Source organism: Xyrauchen texanus, chromosome 29 (genome assembly GCF_025860055.1).
Source record: "Xyrauchen texanus isolate HMW12.3.18 chromosome 29, RBS_HiC_50CHRs, whole genome shotgun sequence".
Classification (NCBI taxonomy): domain Eukaryota; kingdom Metazoa; phylum Chordata; class Actinopteri; order Cypriniformes; family Catostomidae; genus Xyrauchen; species Xyrauchen texanus.
The window spans coordinates 35,163,813-35,182,783 of record NC_068304.1 but is presented as its reverse complement, the minus strand read 5'-3'; the positions used below and the strand labels follow the sequence as shown (position 1 = coordinate 35,182,783).

The 18,971-nt window shown below is 37.1% G+C and overlaps 1 protein-coding gene across 1 annotated transcript in view; it reads right to left on the bottom strand.

Moving 5' to 3' along the window:
- The window catches only part of prtga (protogenin homolog a (Gallus gallus)), a 45,226-nt gene extending 27,710 nt beyond the window's left edge, over positions 1–17,516 (bottom strand). Inside the window, exons 1-2 of the mRNA XM_052097259.1 lie at positions 17,450–17,516; positions 15,322–15,621 (exon numbers count right to left, since the gene is read on the bottom strand). Coding sequence (XP_051953219.1) covers positions 15,322–15,621; positions 17,450–17,516 — 367 coding nt within the window. The remainder of the gene's footprint in view (positions 1–15,321; positions 15,622–17,449) is intronic.
- Between the last annotated feature and the right edge of the window lie 1,455 nt (positions 17,517–18,971).

Sequence of the window (18,971 nt, the reverse complement as noted above, 5' to 3'; positions counted from 1 at the left end):
CAGCAAGAGGGTCCACTACTGTGTGTAGTTTGCATGTTCTCCACGAGTTCGCATGCTCCGGTTTCCCCCACAGTCCAAAAAGACATGCAGGTTAAGTTAATTTGAGAATCTAAATGGCCCATAAGTGAGAGTGTGAATGTTTATGTATGTGTGTGTTGCCCTGTGATGGACTGGCCACCTGTCCAGGCTGTTTCCTGCCTGGGAAACAGCTGGGATACTCTCAAGCACTACAAGCGGCTATAGAAGATGGATGGATGGAAATTAATCACAGGTAATCGTGAATATCAATATTTGCAGAGACAGGCCCCCCAAAAAACGTTTTAATAAAAAATTATTAAATAATTATAAATAACTATATTTAAATACTTACAAAAATATAGTATAGAATATAATATAATAATTCAGATAATTAAAATACATTACATTAGTGTGGCAGATGAGTAAAGCATTGATTATACTAGGGCTTTAATCATATGGTCAAAAATATGATCAAATATAATTTGGTCAAATATAATATGGTCAAAAATATTATCTCAATATTTTTTTCATATTCATTGGTTTCAATATTTATCACAATACACATTTCATACCATAAATGGGAAAGGAAATAAATTCCAGATGTTTGTTAGACCTCAAGAATGAATGTGACCATAACCTGTTTGTTTACAATTAACCTCCACAGGGTTAGCTAACTTTTAATTTGAGGTTCATGAAGTATACTCAGTTTAGTATTTAATAAAGGTCTGTGAACTCTTAAAAAAACTTTTAACTAAATAGCACATATATAAAAAAGGGTGTTGATGTCAAAGTTGTTGTTGTGTTCAGTCGATAGCTATATATGGCATTATCAGTGCTGTCTTATTTGATACACAACAACAATATATTGGCCAGATAGCTATCTGCCACTAGCCTAATAATACTTTCCTAAAAGGTTGATTTCATTGTGTGTATAATTTTGCCGAACTGCTTGCATTTTTAGCGATATGTACCTGATCCGATCGTCTAGGTGTTGAACATAGGCTAAACAAAAGTTAATCATCGACATGAAGGAAATCTTTGCTCAATAAATATCGATATCGTGATATTTCTGTGATTAATCGGTTTTGTTTAACGTGTTTAACGTAATTAATGCAGTATCTGTTACTTCCTAAAATTTCACCAGATGGGAGAAAGGTGTCTTGAGTTGTTCCTGCCAGGCCACTCAGCCTTACATGATCCATATGGTTAGGATTAGGGTGGGGGCAGGGTTAGGGCATCTTCACTAATGTTTTTCCCCACTTTCTGTGGCTAAAATTGGCATGTATCCATTTTCAGCAGGTCCATGCTCGACTTGACTACACATCCTAGCACAGAAACTGATTGTGTGGAGCAGTGCACGCTTAATCATTAAGCACAATGCATGCCACGGCCATAATAAACACGGGAGCAGATTTACAGTACGGAGGATGGAGACTTCACCCGCAAGTGGAGAACCACGTGCTGGATCTCTTCAGATTGCCCGAAAATGCTCACTCACTTTCATCTGAACCCGTACTAAAAGCAAAACCGCAGATGAAAGACCCAGCATGTGCACGATAGAGACTGAAGGACCTGGCCATTCAGCAAGATACAGCCAGATATACATGTAGACTGAACGGCAGCCAGAGATAATAATAGTTCTGAGATTTTAAACTTCAACAAATTAAACTTCAGCATTCAATATGTTTTAAAGCTGTATGTATAGTGTCTACTAATGCATTGGTAATGTACAAAGTTTCAATAATAATTTATATGAATTGAATCTGCTCATTTGATTCAAAAGTCCAGATTTTGCCCAATTTAAATTATAGCATGTACATTGATTTTATGGCATGTATACATAAATATTAATACCTGTAAAAATGTGTCTAATTAACTCTATCCACAAAAACATGAACATATTTAAATATTTAAAATAAATGAAGACAAACCAATTTCTTGCAACCTCATTGAGACAAAGTATAAAGCAAATATATTTATAATAATTTTTTAATGTTTGCTGTAATGTATCATGTACCATAATTTAATCGCAATTAATCGCGATAAGAAAAAGCGGTGCGATTAATTAGTTAAACTTGTTTAATTAAAATAGATATTATATATATATATATATATATATCCATTTAAATAAAACAATAGCAAACTTTACAACATTAGTCCCCAACAAATCTATTGTTTTAGTTTAGCAAATGATAAACTCATCTAGTTTTTGTCTGTTTGGCTGTGTAGTAGGGATGTGCGGGACTAGTCGACTAAACTGTTCTGATGCTGCTAGTCAACACTGGAATTACTAGTCGGTTAATATTTCCCCATTATGATCATCATTTTTACACATTTACATTTGGCTTAATATATTTACAGAGGCTGCGCTTAAATTATGGTAATATTAATGGTATATTTTTTAAATAGAATTGAAAACACAAATATTATTTCTCAAAAGAGGATATCTGGAGCAGATGCAAAGTTTCATTTCACCTCAGGCTGTGCGTGCTTCTTCCCTCTCTCACTCGTGACGCGCGCAGGAAAATGTCCTCTCGCTAGACAAGAAAACTCAGCAAAGTAGCTATGAAATCACTTTGGTGATGGGGCGGGAATTGGATTTCTAAACGTTTGAAAGTCCCTATGGATGTTTTCACATTTGAGTATTCTTTATATCTGTGCATGCTTGTATGTTATTTTTCATCTGTGCAGGCTTTTTTCAAGCACAGGAAAGTGGCCTCAGGTGAGTCAAGACCTATCTTTCCATGTCGACGTGTTAATTTTGCTCATCAAAAAATGTGTGCTTTTGAGTATGTAGCCAAGAAAATGACTGCTTCTTTTCAACGAGGTGCTGACCGCTTAATGGGTTAAACTATCTTTTATTCTGTGTGCACGTCATGTTTAGAATACATTAGGTTCATCTTAGGCTACATCACAGGCCTATTTTTTCTATCCTATGGTTATTTAAAAAAAAATTATTTTTACATTGTAAAAATCTCGTAGATTTTCTTAGTCTACCTGGTAGTCTACAACAATGTTCTGACTGTTTAAATATGTTAAGTAACTTTTACATGGTGAATTCCGTTTAGAACAGACTGGGTTGCTTTATTGGTCCTGCACTATTCATTTAATTGTTTTCAATAAATATGCCTGTTAAATATTCGCTAACGTTGATTCATTGAATGTGTGTCATGTTCTATATTTAATGTACAATGAGCATAAAGCAAGTCAAGCACGTCTCAGTTAAATGCCCCTTTTCAGTGGAATATTTTGACTACTTTCTGAAGGTTGGTTTCTTTTTAGACTAGTCGACTTAAAAATTTCTGTTTAAACATCAGTGAAATTAGTCATTCGGCACATCCCTACTGTGTAGTTGTGTGGGTAAAATCGCCACTCTGGAGCATTATAAAAGGATCTGACAATCTGTCCTTTCCACAGACCTGACCTCTAAACTTTAACCTCAACAAATCCCGACAGTAAGCTCAGGCATCCTGGGCCATCAAACACAAACCACCAGCATAACACACACAAACCAGTCACAAACCAGAACCAAAGCAGAGCAACATTATAATTGGATGTGAAAGTGCTCACTTCCATTTCATTTTGGTGATCTCTTCTTGAATTCCTTTCTCAATCTCTCAATCTCTCTGACAATGGGTCTTTAAGAAGTTCTGAGGAATGCATTCAGGAAACACAGGTCTGTGGATCCGTACTCACAGGGTCATCGGATAAGTCAGAAAGGGAGAATGGTTCCCATGACAACAGTAAGAGCCTGATGTGCAACTCTAGGGCCACCATCTCTATTTCATCCCCCAAAAAAACCTTGATCAACTTTTTACTGAGGGTGAAAAGGATATGTTTATTTTCTAATAAAAATATCTAAACATCCTTAACATAAAGATACATTTACTTGGGACCTGGGTAGCTTATCGAGTATTGACGCTGACTATCACCCCTGGAGTCGCGAGTTTGAATCCAGGGCGTGCTGAGTGACTCCAGCCAGGTCTCCTAAGCAACCAAATTGGCACGGTTGCTAGGGAGGGTAGAGTCACATGGTGTAACCTCCTCGTGATCGCGATTAAGTGGTTCTCGATCTCAATGAGACGCGTGGTAAGTTGTGCGTGGATTGCGGTGAGTAGCATGAGCCTCCCGTGCTGTGAGTCTCCGTGGTGTCATGCACAACGAGCCACGTGATACGATGCGCGGACTGACTGTCTCAGAAGCAAAGGCAAATGAGACTTGTCCTCCGCCACCCAGATTGAGGAGAGTAACCGCACCACCACGAGGACCTACTAAGTAGTGGGAATTGGGCATTCCAAATTGGGAGAAAAGGGGATAAAATAAAAAAAAAGAAAACAAAAAGATACCTTTACTTGACAATAAGATTATTTTCAGGTAATATATCTTGAATTAATACCTTTTCAATCAAACCTGTCATTACTTCCTTTATTCTGCCTAACACAACAGAAGTTTGAACAATGCTTTCCCATACAATGAAAGTGAATGGTTGAACTTAATGAACTGAGGATAACATTCTCACTAACATCTCCTTTTGTGTTTCACAGAAGATATATATAAAGTCATACAGGTTTGGAACGACTGTTGATTAGTCTTTTTTGGCTTGTTTTCCAAAATAACATCTAAAACCTTTAAAACAATGTACATTTACTTTAATAGCTATGCTGCAGAAGAAGAAGAAAAGATCAGAGAATGTTGAATACAATACTTAATCAGGGCTCGTCATTTCAGCTTGTCATCAAGTGGATTTTTGAAGGGGCAAGTGAAAGAGCAGACTGATTAAAATATCAATAACGAAAAAATTACTAGGTATATTTGTGATAGCTTAGGGCTGTGCCACTTATTAGAAAGTTCAAATTCTTATTCTGCTGTTGAAAGTAATCCAGAGCACAGCATTTTATAATTAGCCAACAATCTAGTAACAGCTGTGCTCTGTTTGATTGACAGTCAGAGTATGTGTGTGTGCTGAACATGCGTGCCTGTTCCGAAAATGCTTGCGCTAATGCGCACTTGAACGGTCAAATACATTTCAAAATTCCACCAAAATGCCCGTCTTGGTGAGGTATGCATGTAAACACAGAGAGTGATGTCTAAAGTGAATGTAAACAGAGGAGAAAAAAGAAGAATTGTATTAATATGTCGGACTTGTAAGTATAAATGTAAGCTAATAGACCTGCTGCTGTCTAGTGTGTCATTATAATAATCAAACAACCATAACAAGAAAATGAGAAAACACTCACTGCTCTTGACAGGGTAACTTTAGTAGGTTTAAAACATTTTCATGTATTATAATCATACAGTGAGTACCAGTAGTAGTTTTATGTTGCATTTAATTCTTAATGTTTACTTGAATACTTGATTCTGCTGTTAAAAACTTTTAAAGCTGTTAAAAAAAGCACAAAATTTTCTTAATTTGTATCTATTTCTATTCATTGCTGTTTTTATTGTTATTTTATTACTGTTTACTAGTCTTGAATAATTACTTAAGAACTTGAAACCACTCTTCCATAATTAACATATCAGTTAGTGTTATTATTTGTGTGGTTTTGAAGCTGATATTGAGAATCGTCCAACTACTGAAATTTTGGTATTGTGATCATGTATAGACTTTATTGTACATGGTAGATCTAGCAGCAATAACATGATGAAAAAGTAGTTCTCATTCCATAGAACTATGAGCATCCCTGCTGTAAATGGAGGCTTTCCTTTATGTGACTACCATACATAACATAAAATAATTATCATATGACAATAGCCTCCTCCCCAACCCAGTGCAGATTACATTTCAAGTTCAAGGAAATCCACTCACTGTTTGTTTTTTCATTTCAATAGATGCATGAAAGTCAAAGTCACTGATCGTGTTAAATAATCGTGATTTCAATATCTACCAAAATAATCATGGTTATGATTTTTGCCTTAATATAGCACCCCTATTGTTAAGTGTTTTCTGAAAGCAGATCATTACCAAGAGTCCTAAAAGATCTTTTAGTACAGGTAAGAGATGCCACTACTACTGACATTTCAACACACACACACACACACACACACACACACACACACACACACACACACACACACACACACACACACACACACACACACAAACTATAGTATTTCAGTCAGAGTAAAAACGTTACTCAACATAAACATTATTCAGCAAAAACTGAATAAAAACTGAAAGTTACGTATAAGTTTCTCAGCTTCCGTTTATTCAGTTTCTGAAGCTTTGTTCACATTTATAGGAGCAATATTTAACATTGACATCAAGCGTTTAAAATGGGTACTGCAGTCCAAATTCAAAATATTGGAGAGAGTTGTCTCCCCCGCCCCCTCCTCCCCAAACTTGAAGCTCACACGGGTTGCTAGGTTGAAGACACGCAACAGGAATGAGCAAACTGACAAAGGCAAGCGATGAGCCTTACACTGTAAGTTGATCAGCTAATATATATATTAGCAATGTTTATTCTTTGCCAATTATAAACCAGCTCATGTGGATTTTTTTATAACTCTGTCAATGTTAGCTAGATGTATTGCTGGCTTTCATGGCTGCAGTGTGATGTGTTTGCCCGCTAACTTGTTTAGAATCTGGCAAACCGGGGTGTCGAAATATTATTGGGAAATGGGCAGTGGGCGCGATCACACTGACCAAAACACAAACTGAAATTCCGGCCAGAACGGACATTTCAAAGTCGAATATACTGGCTGTAGCATGTTTTCGAAATCTGTGATAACATATTATGATAATTTTATGCTTTAGTACAGTAAATATATTACAAATTGCCCCTTTAAATGCAAGTTTAATCTCCAAAAAAAGAGACTAACAGGATTTTTGATAGCATTTTACTGATAACAAAGGACATTAAAGTCAATAAGAAGGTGAGCAAATGAAGACAGACTTTGAATATTTGGCTTAACCATTTCTTTAATACATGTTCATGGTCTAATTGTACAAGATGCATCAGTACACATTAATCCAAAGGTGTTTGTCTTTGTAATCCGCCTATAAAACAACTGTCTGTCAGGTTAAAAGCATCTTCAAAGTGCGTATTTCATGATGCTGTAATGGAAGAGGCCAGGTAATCCATTAATTCATCTTTAATGCGAAAGTAATTTGAGATGTTTTAAGGTTTTATTAGAGGCTGCATTATTCAAAAGACGCCCAGCGAGTGCTGTGAATAAACAGTGTCCTGCTGTGCCCTGACCTGACCTGAACCTCTTTCTCCTTCCTTAAAGAAAAGACAGTGGATGTAAAAAAGCCTTGTACGTGAATAGATGGGAAGAATGCTAAGCCCAAAAGCTCTGCAGATCCTTCAAGAGTCCACCCCGCCAGCAGGCAAGTTACAACCCCAGACTGCTGGCCTCCTCTTCGGCTAATCAGAAGTCAAATCAGGCCCTGTCCAGCCAATGAGAGGCCATACTCAGTACCTCTCCCTGTGCCCTTTAGCCTTTCAGCCTTGTGGGCAGTTGGAGTGGGGGTAAAGAGGCAGGAGACCCTTATCTGCCCCCTGAGCTCAGAAAACTGTCCCACCCAATCTAACATAGCACAGCTATTGTGTCTTATCTGATCCGCTGAACAGCAACAGGTCAAATGGTCAACCAGACAGCATTATCTGTGATCAAATAAATGTAGAGTAACACTATGTTCCAAAAACCTAGTGAGCGGCCTACCTGGACAGCATTTTAAAGGAACAGTTCACCCCAAAATATTTTTCCTCACCCTCTTGTTGTTACAAAAGACTTTCTTTCTTCTGTGGAGCACAAAAGCAGATGTTAGGCTGAATGACTCATCTCAGTCTCTGTCACCATTTATGTTCATTGTAGGGGAAAAAGATGTAATGAAAGTGAATAGTGATTGAGGCTAATATTCGGCCATACATCTACTTTTGTGTTCCACAGAAAAAAAAAATGTCATGTTCTGGTGAACTATTGCTTTAAGGCATTCTAGGCAAGCATAAACAATAGAAACCTAAATTGTGTCCCAAATGACACATAATGGTCTATGCACTTACAATACACACTGAAAATTCATACACTACATGTCTGATTGCATAAAGTGTAGTATTGTTCCAAATGGAACACTTTACGGATTTTTACAACACGGAAGCGTTCGCCATTTAACAGCTGATGGAAGTGATGTTTCAAATGCATGCGATGTGCTGCCGCTAGCTTTAGCCAAGCTTGAATCTCACAATTGTTTTGTCAGACCAGTGACACTAACTCCGCCCCTTTCACTACGAAAGGCAATCCGCGAGCACTGAGTGCATGAAGTGCCAAAATTCCACACTCTGTTTAGACGATTGCAGAAATGCATCATCTGGGTAATCATAGTAACAACTTTTTTTTAGGTTGCATTTAACATCCTACTCTCACTGTTTACACTACAAAATTATGTAGAATAGTGCAGTGATGTGCGCTTTGGGACACATCTCTAATTTTTCCAAGATGGTGGACTGAGTGAGAGAAATGTATATTATAAAACATAATTAATTGAAAAATATCAAATCACAAATCGTTTAATGGAATTACCAAATTAGTATTTTACCCGATATTTGTATGCCATGTATAAATTATGCTTTTAAGAGTCTCTCATCTTTTGCATAACAACATGCTTTCGTTGAACTCTATTGAAATCAACTATGAGTCGAGTCTAAGGACCGCTATTTGTATGATGCATGGAGTTGCTGCCTATGTATGCACTTCCATTTCAGTGTGTATTCTTGCACTAGACGGCACCTAAAAAAAAAGTAACATTCCTGAGGGAGACACTGAAAAATCTGCGTCGCATATCACGTGCCGCATATCAAGCGCATATTAAATAGAGAAAAGATTGTAAAAAAACCTGCTAAAATGCATTCGGTGTGAACACGACCTTCGAAGAGAGCTGCAGGCACTGAGGCAGCTCATTATGTTTTGAAACAACTTAGTTGTAGGGTACTGTATATTAGGACTGGATCATGGCAGTAAATATGGATGGGATTTTTAAATGCACAAAAAAAGAGTGAACTCCAGGAACCAGGCCTTTATATCCAATGAGATGAGCTGATTTATGGTGGCATGTTTTTATCTGTTATTAGTGAGATTTTTTGGCTCCTCTGTGCTGTTTCCTTGCACACAGCCTGCTAGGCTATTTAAAGCAACCTATGACCTTTTCTGAATGCCACTCAAGGAAACTATGGAAACCTTTCACACGCCACACTGCGAGCTGAAACAATTTTGTCCCTTGAAATTTCTCAAACATTTCTTTTCAAACTCAAATGCTGCACGTTTGTCTTTCTCTTTATTCTGGTTATTACCAACCCAAAGGCCAGCGGTGTCACCAAGCAACTATAGGTGAAAAAAAACATCATTTAAAGAATAAATAGCCTATAACTTTTGCCCCTGGGTAGTGTTTGTGATTTGAACAACCCTTAACTCTAAGTATTCAACTTTTCAACAGTTTGTGCAATGGACATGACCGATACCTCAAACCAAACCGGCTTGTTGTGGAGACGTGTGCTATTACTTTTCTAAGCAATCAGAATTATGTGTGTGATAAAACGTGTGAAGACTTACATTAAAAGAGGGACCTATCTCGACACCGGAATATCATAGAGACCTGGGGTGGACTTTATTGACTTGGGCCAGTCAAAACACTGGAAACCACATGGCAACGTGCTAAAAACAATTAGAAAGCCTTAGCAACTGCAACAATGCCCAAGCAATCACACATAACACCCTAGTATTGTGGCCAGGAGTTTTGCACAGACATTGAACAGATAAAATGTAAACCAAAACCCAAACCTAACCCCTCAAAGAAAACATTTTGCATTTTTAGAATACAAAAACATTATAAAACATCGTTATTTTTTTTAGAACATTTTACTTTTGAGGACATCCCAAAAAAACAGCTTTATGGCTCTCAACTACTTAGACCACAAAAATATAAGATGTTTGTTTTTTTAAAGATTGTTGGACAGGGTTGTGACAGGCCTAAAACACTGTACAGATGATGTGATCAGGTCCTAAAGGGTCCTGTAAAAGGTCCCAAATTCCCTAACTGAATGTAAAAGCTGTTGAAACAGTGTTTTTGAGGCTGTATGTAGAGAGGCAGGGTCAAAGATGATGTCAAAGGTGGCCTTCCTAAACAGTTTAAAATTAGGAACATGCCTAAGTTTGCGCTTCACACATGGTTGTTTTGAGGGCTGGTGTTGGGAAATGGCCTCTCTTACTGGATCCCTGAGGGGCTCTAATGTGTTCCTAGAATTCTTGGAATTGCCACAGGGACATCAAAATTCTCTTTTCTTTTCTATTGTGGTTGTCCGATGTGAGAATAGTTTGATTACTAGATTCTTACATTTTCTGAAGTAAAAGTGAGCGGTACAATGTTTGGGTAGTTAACCGGGTGTTGCTTTGTGGTTGTTTGGGTCTTCTGGATGCAACATTTCTTGGATGTTGCTAAATGGTTTCTAGCAGGTAATGGGTAGAAAAATAGGCCTGGTTGCTCATGTGTCCAAGTCAAAGGAGTCCACCCCAGGTCACTATGATATTTGCCTGGTCTCTATGGCTTGTGTCTTTCCTTCAATGTAAATTCTTGTGATTTTTTGCCAACTTTATCATCCACCTGTCAAAAACTGTTAATCTGATCACTTAGCTACCTAATAGCACACCTTTGAGGTTTCATTCATGTATCATATAACACTGAGATTTAAAACCTAGGGTTCAGGGTTTGTTTAAATGACTTACCAGAAGTATGAGCAATAGTAATAGAATGGGGAAAAACAATAGAAGTCTATGGAACGTCCTCATTTACATGGCCAAGTAAACGCGTGTTAGTGAGAGAGAAACACAAAAAAGGTTTAAACATAAAGAACCATCAATCTTACCATCACAAACATACACAATCAAACGCACAACAACCCAAAGCAAACACGCTTATTTTAAATTACGTTCACAACATATGCCAACAAGCAGCATTAAAAAAATGCAAGCATGATGAGAACAGTATGTGTAGAGTTTGTCACCTTTATCATAACATAACGGTGCTAAAACAGCAGCAAATAAATAAACACTCTGACCTCTAGAATCTCTACTGTACTTCAGTCTTTCACTACTGAACTGATTTTTTAAAGTCATTAAACTAAACCCTAAGTAAACCTGATCAAAACCCTACATCATCTTCAGTTCAGTCTCATTTGCATAATTGCCCTTCCATTGGTTCAAAGCACCAGCTGGCCCGTCCAGCTAACTTTAGCCAAACAAATGCCCCTTAAAGGAATCCCCTGCTTTGGCCGGGGCAGTTGGGGGCAGATGGAACACAAGGACACTGAGAGAAAAAGCTTTTCATGAATTCTGTAGAGTATCCAAGCAGAAAGCCATCGCAAGGAGACCACCAGCTCGACTTCTGCAATAAAATCAGGCATTCAGGATAAGAGTAGGCAGTTTACAACTATGAGTGTGTGTGTGTGTGTGTGTGTGTGTGTGTGCATGTGTTTTCATGTTTGTGCATGCAGAATGGCTGCACGAATTATCTAAAATCTCAATACTTTTTAGCTGTTAATGTTATTCAATATATTTCTCAATATGTATGTGTTATATATTATATCAAATACCTTACAAGGGTGATTATTTTAAATTAAAAGGAACCATCATGGCTTGTGCTGTTTCTATTGTATAAACAAGGATGGATGTGAGAGTGTGTGTGTGTGTGTGTGTGTGTGTGTGTGTGTGTGTGTGTGTGTGAGAGAGAGAGAGAGAGAGAGAGAGGAGAGGGAGAGGGAGATGGCGTGTGTGAGATCTCTTGTTGCCAAACCCAAGCAGAAATGCTGTCAGCTTTCTTGAGATCAGTTTTCTCAGTGGAAAAATCTTTCACTAAAAAAAGAATCTTTCACTATAGAAACCGCAATGTCCTCCGCCATTTTGAACATTGTGTTTTCTCCAATGTGGAAACTCCAGTAAGAGGTAGTAATGAGTTGTGTAATTAATCTGTCTGTTGTGTCTCTCAGCTGTGATGAGCCATAATGCTGAAGTTGTTCGTTTAAAGCCGTTTAAAGCTATTTTCTAGCTGTAATTGTGTAGTAGTAGTATTACGAGCGATCACGGAGCGCTGTTGTATGTAAACAATGACTGACGGATTCACTTCACATCACCAACAATCTTTTGCCACCACCTGCTGGCTAACATATGTAATGTCAAAAAAGAAAAGAAAAAATACATGAAAGAGACACTCATACAGTAACTCTTAACACATCTGCACTGCTCTTACACTTTAGTTTAGAATGGCACAAACACAAGCGGGGTGATACACACAGGAAAGCGTCTGAGTGCTGATGGAATGTCTCTCGTCCAATCAGATTCGAGGACCGAACAAACTGTTGTATATATATATATATATATATATATATATATATATATATATACATATATATATATATTCTGGTGAAGAAAGTCATACTACACACCTGGGATATCATGAGGGTGATTAAATTAATGAAATAATTTTTAATTTTGGGTGAACTATCCCTTTAAAACATCTCAATTTGAATGATCTCACACTTGTGAGTTGTAAAAGAAAGATTGCAAAACTTGTCTACAGAACATGGTCAGAACAAATATATCATAAATATGTTTATATATTGCCCAATATTCAGAGGTCCCCCACAATTCCCTCAATAGTGCTTGTGTTGTGCTTTTTCTCATTAGTTCCCAGGTGTCTGCCAATTTTATGAGCTTTGAGAGAGTCCATAGAGTGAGTCTAAATGTCCCTTTAAAACCAGCCTGTTAAAACACTTGCTGTCTTTACCATATCTTTCACTTCATAACACAAAACTTGATTCCCAATAAAACCTCTCTGTAAAACCACAATCTCCAGTGCTCTTGTAGAGAATGGGAGGGCAGTTAATTGTCATGATTTGTCACTCTCAAACATTTGTTTTCTACCTCCCTTTAGTTTCGTCACTGAGCTGTTACGCAATAAGAGGCTCATTAGATCTTATACAACAACTTCACCCCCCCGATCTGACGACGACCGTTAGCTCGCATACACCTGCAAACCGTCATATACATCGCTTCAACATCACCCCAAAAACTACTACACATTCTATCATAGTGTCTATTTAAACATCCTGAATGTTTTTGGCATGTTTGTTTGTATGTACAAAAATAGCTATTGCTCAGAAGTTGCTCTTTCATAGCTCAGGAGACTTAATGGAGTTCTCGGTTGTGTATTATTTATACATCAACTTCATTTCAGATGTTTCTCCTAAAGTATCATTGGAGATTTAAGAAATAGACACACAACTCAATTGTTAAAATACAGTAAGATTATAGAGCTATAAATATAATGTGGATGTGGAATGAATTTGCAGAGAAAAGTTTGAGATTTGCAGACTTTTCTGAAGAAAACTTCAATCACTTCCTGTGCTAGCGTTTGCCAAAGAGCTTGAATTTTGCTCTGAGAAAGAGAACGCACAGGAAAGACTGCACATGCTTTTGTCCTGAAGCAGCGCAGCACGACGCATGGCCTCAGGATAGGAGAGGACCTTTAAAAGCCTCTGCCCCTGTCAAACCTGCCCCTCCATATACCCTCACACACACAGGAACAATCGCTCTTGGTCAGGAGGTGCTGATATAAAGGCTCTGCTCTGTGAATAGGGGTCATATGCTCTTTAACACTGGGGCACTAGTGTCCTCTGCAAACTTAGGTTTTCAAACCTGCCCGGCTTCATTTGCACACCAATGGATGCATTCTCACACACCCATGACCCCAGAGACCCGAGAGACCCCAGGGACCCTTCCCCCACACAGAGGTAGAAAAGACCCACTGATGGATTGTTCTGTTTAATCTACTGCCACATATTAAAACAAACTTTCCTAACAGGTATCAAATCACTATCTATCTATCTATCCATCCATCCATCCATCCATCCATCTACCTACCTACCTACCTATCTATTTATCTCATGTTGTCTTGACCTTTACATCGGCCCCTCATGACAACTGCTGTAATGATTACGACCAACTGTGCTGTTCTGTCCATTAAATCTGCTGTAGGACACCTGAGAGCGCAGTAAATACTGAGCCCCATTCATCACACGGCACTTCCTCTATGTATCAACGTATCTGTCAGGAGTTCTTCAGAGCCAGATTCCACTTTTCAGCCAGAACACCCACACTCATACTCTTCAAATAAATGCTCCGTCTAGAATCAAAAAGGTTTCAGTCTGATGTCACATAGGAGAACATTTATGAATAAAGAACTTTATTTACTCAAGCTAATTAGAAAAAGATCTATTGCATGCTTGCATGTATCTATCTATCTATCTATCTAATGTCTTTATTTCGGCCCCTCATGACAACTCCTGTAATGATTACGACCAACTGTGCTGTTCTCTGTCCATTAAATCTGCTGTAAGACACCTGACAGCGCAGTAAATAATGAGCCCCATCCATCACACGGCACTTCCTCTATGTATCAACGTATCTGTCAGGAGTTCTTCAGAGCCACTTTTAAGCCAGAACACCCACACTCATACTCTTCAAATAAATGCTCCAACTAGAACCAAAAAGGTTTCAGTCTGATGTCACATAAGAGAACCTTTACTAATAAAGAACTTTATTTACTTGTGCATTAAAGAACCCCGAAACCAAAACACAGATCTGAAGAACCTATAATGGAACATCAAGAACTTGTAAATCGATAACTTGTTAAAGCAAATAGTTTGCACAGAAATTACAATTCTGTCATCATTTACTCACTCTTATGTGAATCGTGTATGAAAGGTACAGCAATGGTACTTAAATGGTACTCTTAAATGGAGATCAACAGCCCCAGTCCCCATTCACTTTGATTATATGGAAAAGAGCCCCCAGGATATTCTGCTAAACATCTCCTTTTAAGTTCCACTGAAGATAGAGAATCATACAGGTTTGAAACAACATGAGGGTGAGTAAATAACGACAGATCTTTTATTTTTGGGTGAATTGTTTCTCCAAAGAACCATATAGCAAACCTGAGAACCCTATACAGAAAATGGTTTGAAAGACCTTTGAAGAAGCTTTAATTTTAACCTCTGCAACATGCTTGACCTGCAGAAGAATCTTCGGTCATCAAACAAACTACAACTTTTCTACACATTAAGTGTTAAAGCTCTGTGTTTCCCCACTGATGTCACTGTAGGTCGGGTAGAGGAGTTGATTTAATCAGAAAGGACATTTGAGCAACACCAACACTCATTAGGTGCAATCATTGGGTGTCGTTGCTCAAGAGAATTTGGTGGTAGGGTACATATTGGGCCATTTAAAGAGCATATTACTCCCAACAAAACTTACTTGCGATAGTCAAACGAGCTCTTTGGCTCAGAATAGATCCATATTTGTTCTGGGCAAGGCACTGGTAGAACCCTTCATCTGATTTGTCTTTTCGACTCTCCACTTCCGAGATGAACAACGACCCGTTGGTGAGCAGGTACACACGCTCCGACTCGGTGAGCGTCACTCTGTTTTTTAGCCACCGGATGCCGATTGGAGCCTCACCGTGCACCTGGCAGTCCAAAATGACAGTGTCTCTCCTCATCACGGTCACATCATGAGGCTCTTTTATGAAAAACAATTCGCTAAAACACATCACACCTGCAGAGAGAGGCAAGACAGTGAAAAAAAAGTGAGTGAAACAATAAAGTTACAGTGGTTTAAATGTAAAGTTAAGGTGGTCAGTTTTCCTTTCGGTGGGACTGTAAAACTCTGTGTGCGGCTCACAGATGGCAGGTGAAATCTAGCAGCTGGTTAGGTTTCTGAGTTTCTGTAATCATATTTGACTGGATGGATTACTTCACATAATCCCCTTATTCATGGCTCATAAAGTCAGAGGCGACTCCACGGCTCGCTCTTTCTCTACAGGAGTGCTTTAACATAATTCCCAGCATGAAATTCAAAAGATATTTAGCAGCCACCCATGACAAGAGCTTCCAAAAAAGAAGAGCAACAAGAAAAGAAAAAGAGAGACATCAAATAGAACAGAATAGCAAAGGATTTTAAATGGCTTATGAAAGAAACACTTATTTCATGCATGGCATAGAAACGAAGCTTACACTGAAACCCAGCAAACACAAAACGTTACCCTAACGTTAGTATATGGTTATGGTTCCATTTGGTTCTTTTTTGGGAACCAAATACTAACATTCTGTGGATGTTCTTTTTAGATTTGATTTTTATAACCATAAACTAACATTCCCAGAAAGTTGCATTTTACAAAAATAATTTCTATCTAAACTAACCGTAACAATTAATTTTGTTTTTGCAACCCAATGTATACCAGTTTAAATAATAATATTTGACTTGAATGACACTAATTGATTTAGATGTTACCACACACATATTTTAGCACATTTTATGTTACCTGACATTACATTTGGTTTAGTGTAACATCAATATTTCATCTTAAATCCAGTATGAATATATATGAAAATATTTTAATTATAAATGTATTTAAATAAATGAATAGTCCGTTATGAATTATATAATATTAGCAGTGTTGGGTAAGTTACTCTAAAAAAGTAATTATGAACTACTAATTACATCTTCTCCAGTGTAATTAGATTACTGTACTAATTACTCTGTCTGAAAAGTAATTACATTACTTATTACTAATTACTTTCTAAAACTCTGATCAACCTCGACCAGATGAAAAAATACAAGTATAGACTTGAAACTGTTCTTTTAATTCTTTCAAATAAATCAAGTAAATTATTAATGAACTAGCCAAAGAATTTAAGAGGTCAGCGTTAAATTAGAAAACATATATTTTAACATTAGACTTTAAATTTCGATTTTAAATTCACTATTGTTTTATATAGAATTGCTCTATAGTCTATACAGTATGTAATGCAATTACATCAGAAGTAACTTTAATTAAATTACTAAAACATTAAGAGTAATTTCTTAGTTTATTTTTTTATGACAAAGTAATTTCATTACAGTAATTCATTTTTTAATAATGCATTACACCCAACTCTGAATATAAGTATGTTTATAAGAGTTTTAAATTCTCTTCATGAAGGAACAAACACTCAGAAAATGAACATTGTGATGAGATGAATAATTTTTCATCTCAAAGAGGAGCTTTGATCAACATTTTCCACGTGTGTGTATGTGTTGTGAAATCTGTTCTTCTTACATATATTGTCAAATATAATGTATAAATGTTTTACATATAAAAAATAACCACGTTTACTTATTCCTGTTTGTCTGTTGATGACAAAACCTGAGATTAAATCACGTATGTCAAAATGTATACATAAAAGTTTTTTTGGGGGGGGTTTAGTCAATTTGTAATTGTAAATCTGTAAATCTGCACGGTTACTACCTTCATGAAACATCCTGACATGCAACTATGAGGGACTGCATTACATATAACTTATTCCACAGCAAAAACATTCAAATGTGACAGACTCTCACTTACCTGTGAAAGACAGAAATACAGCAAAAAACAGCAAACGCTGGTATAATTCCTTGTTAAAAGATGCCATTTATACTAGTATTCCGAGCATGCCTGAATCCGTAGTTTGCGGACTCGAGTTCCACACTAATCTGATGTTGAACTGAAGCGCGTGCACTGCTGACCGCTGCGCGCGCACTACTTTACGCAGCCTCTGCGCGGATGCGCATCTCACCCAGAATGCACGTTTGTCAGAGTGGAAGAGATTCCTCCGCCAGCGGAAGGTTTGAGAGTTGGAGTGTGACGTCACAGTGGTCCCACGCTTCTGATAACGGATGTGTGTGGTTTTATTTTCATGAGCAGATATTTTAGACGTTGAGATCCTAAATGGCAGGTAGTCCTCTGATATATTTAAGTGATCTTTTTTTTTTTATTATTATTTTTTTTTACTTTATTAAAGCACAATAATGAACTCTGTGTTGGTGAACGCTAAAATGTCATCTTTATTACAAACAAGAAAATCATTTTAAGATTAATGCATTTCAATTTCATTACAAAATGTTCAATTTTATTGATTAATCTTTAACTATATCAAATTAAAAAACTTTAATTTTCTTTTGTTAAAAAAAATTCACAAATCAATTTAATTGTATTATTAAATCAATGCATAAATCTTAAAAATATGCACAAATATATTTTGGGTGTTTCATCTACACTGTGCAATTTAATTTAGTTAATGATCCATTTTTTTCATCCATATCAATTATAAATATTTTTGACCAAAACTTACACTAATGCTCAATCACTCAAAATATGCAGGCCACAACAGACATAAACCTAAAGGATATCTGAATTAAAGCATTTTTTACTCTAACATATCATTTATTACTGTTTCTATTTGTTGCATTTGTGTTTATTGTTTTATATGACATCAAGACTCAAGTGGCATTGTGATTATCAATTTTATATCCTAGGCACATCGTTATATCCTATATGTCACATCATTGCTGATTTATCTAACCTGAATTAAAATGCTTTAGGAGGCCCACAAAATATGAGTTTATCTGTACCTGTTTGTTATGACATTAGACACTTTTTAACATGCTAACATTTTTTAAACATTCAGTTATTTGTTCTCTCATCTATTTTTTCACATGCTCTAAAAAAAGGATATTGAATTGGATGGTAAAGTTTACGAGGATTGTTCTCTTGTTTATGGCATGCAAGATGTTGTCCTGTGTCTGTGACAATGGTTTGATATTATATGAGGTTTGCTTTTGCTCATTTTTCATTTTATGGACACTAGCAAGTGCGTTCATCTAATGAATGTTAACTCCCTCTGGTTCTGACAGGTGATAAAACAGATCGCAGCTCAGCCCAGTATCGATAAAGTTCTGTGCGACAGCTGCAGAGTGAAGGAAAAATATTGATCTACTCTTTGGCTCTGGCTGTTTCAGTAGAGGAAGAGTTTGACCTCTCCCCCTCCTCTAACCTCTTTCCTTCACTCCCTCTGTTCATTTCTAACATCCCTCTGGACCCACTGACC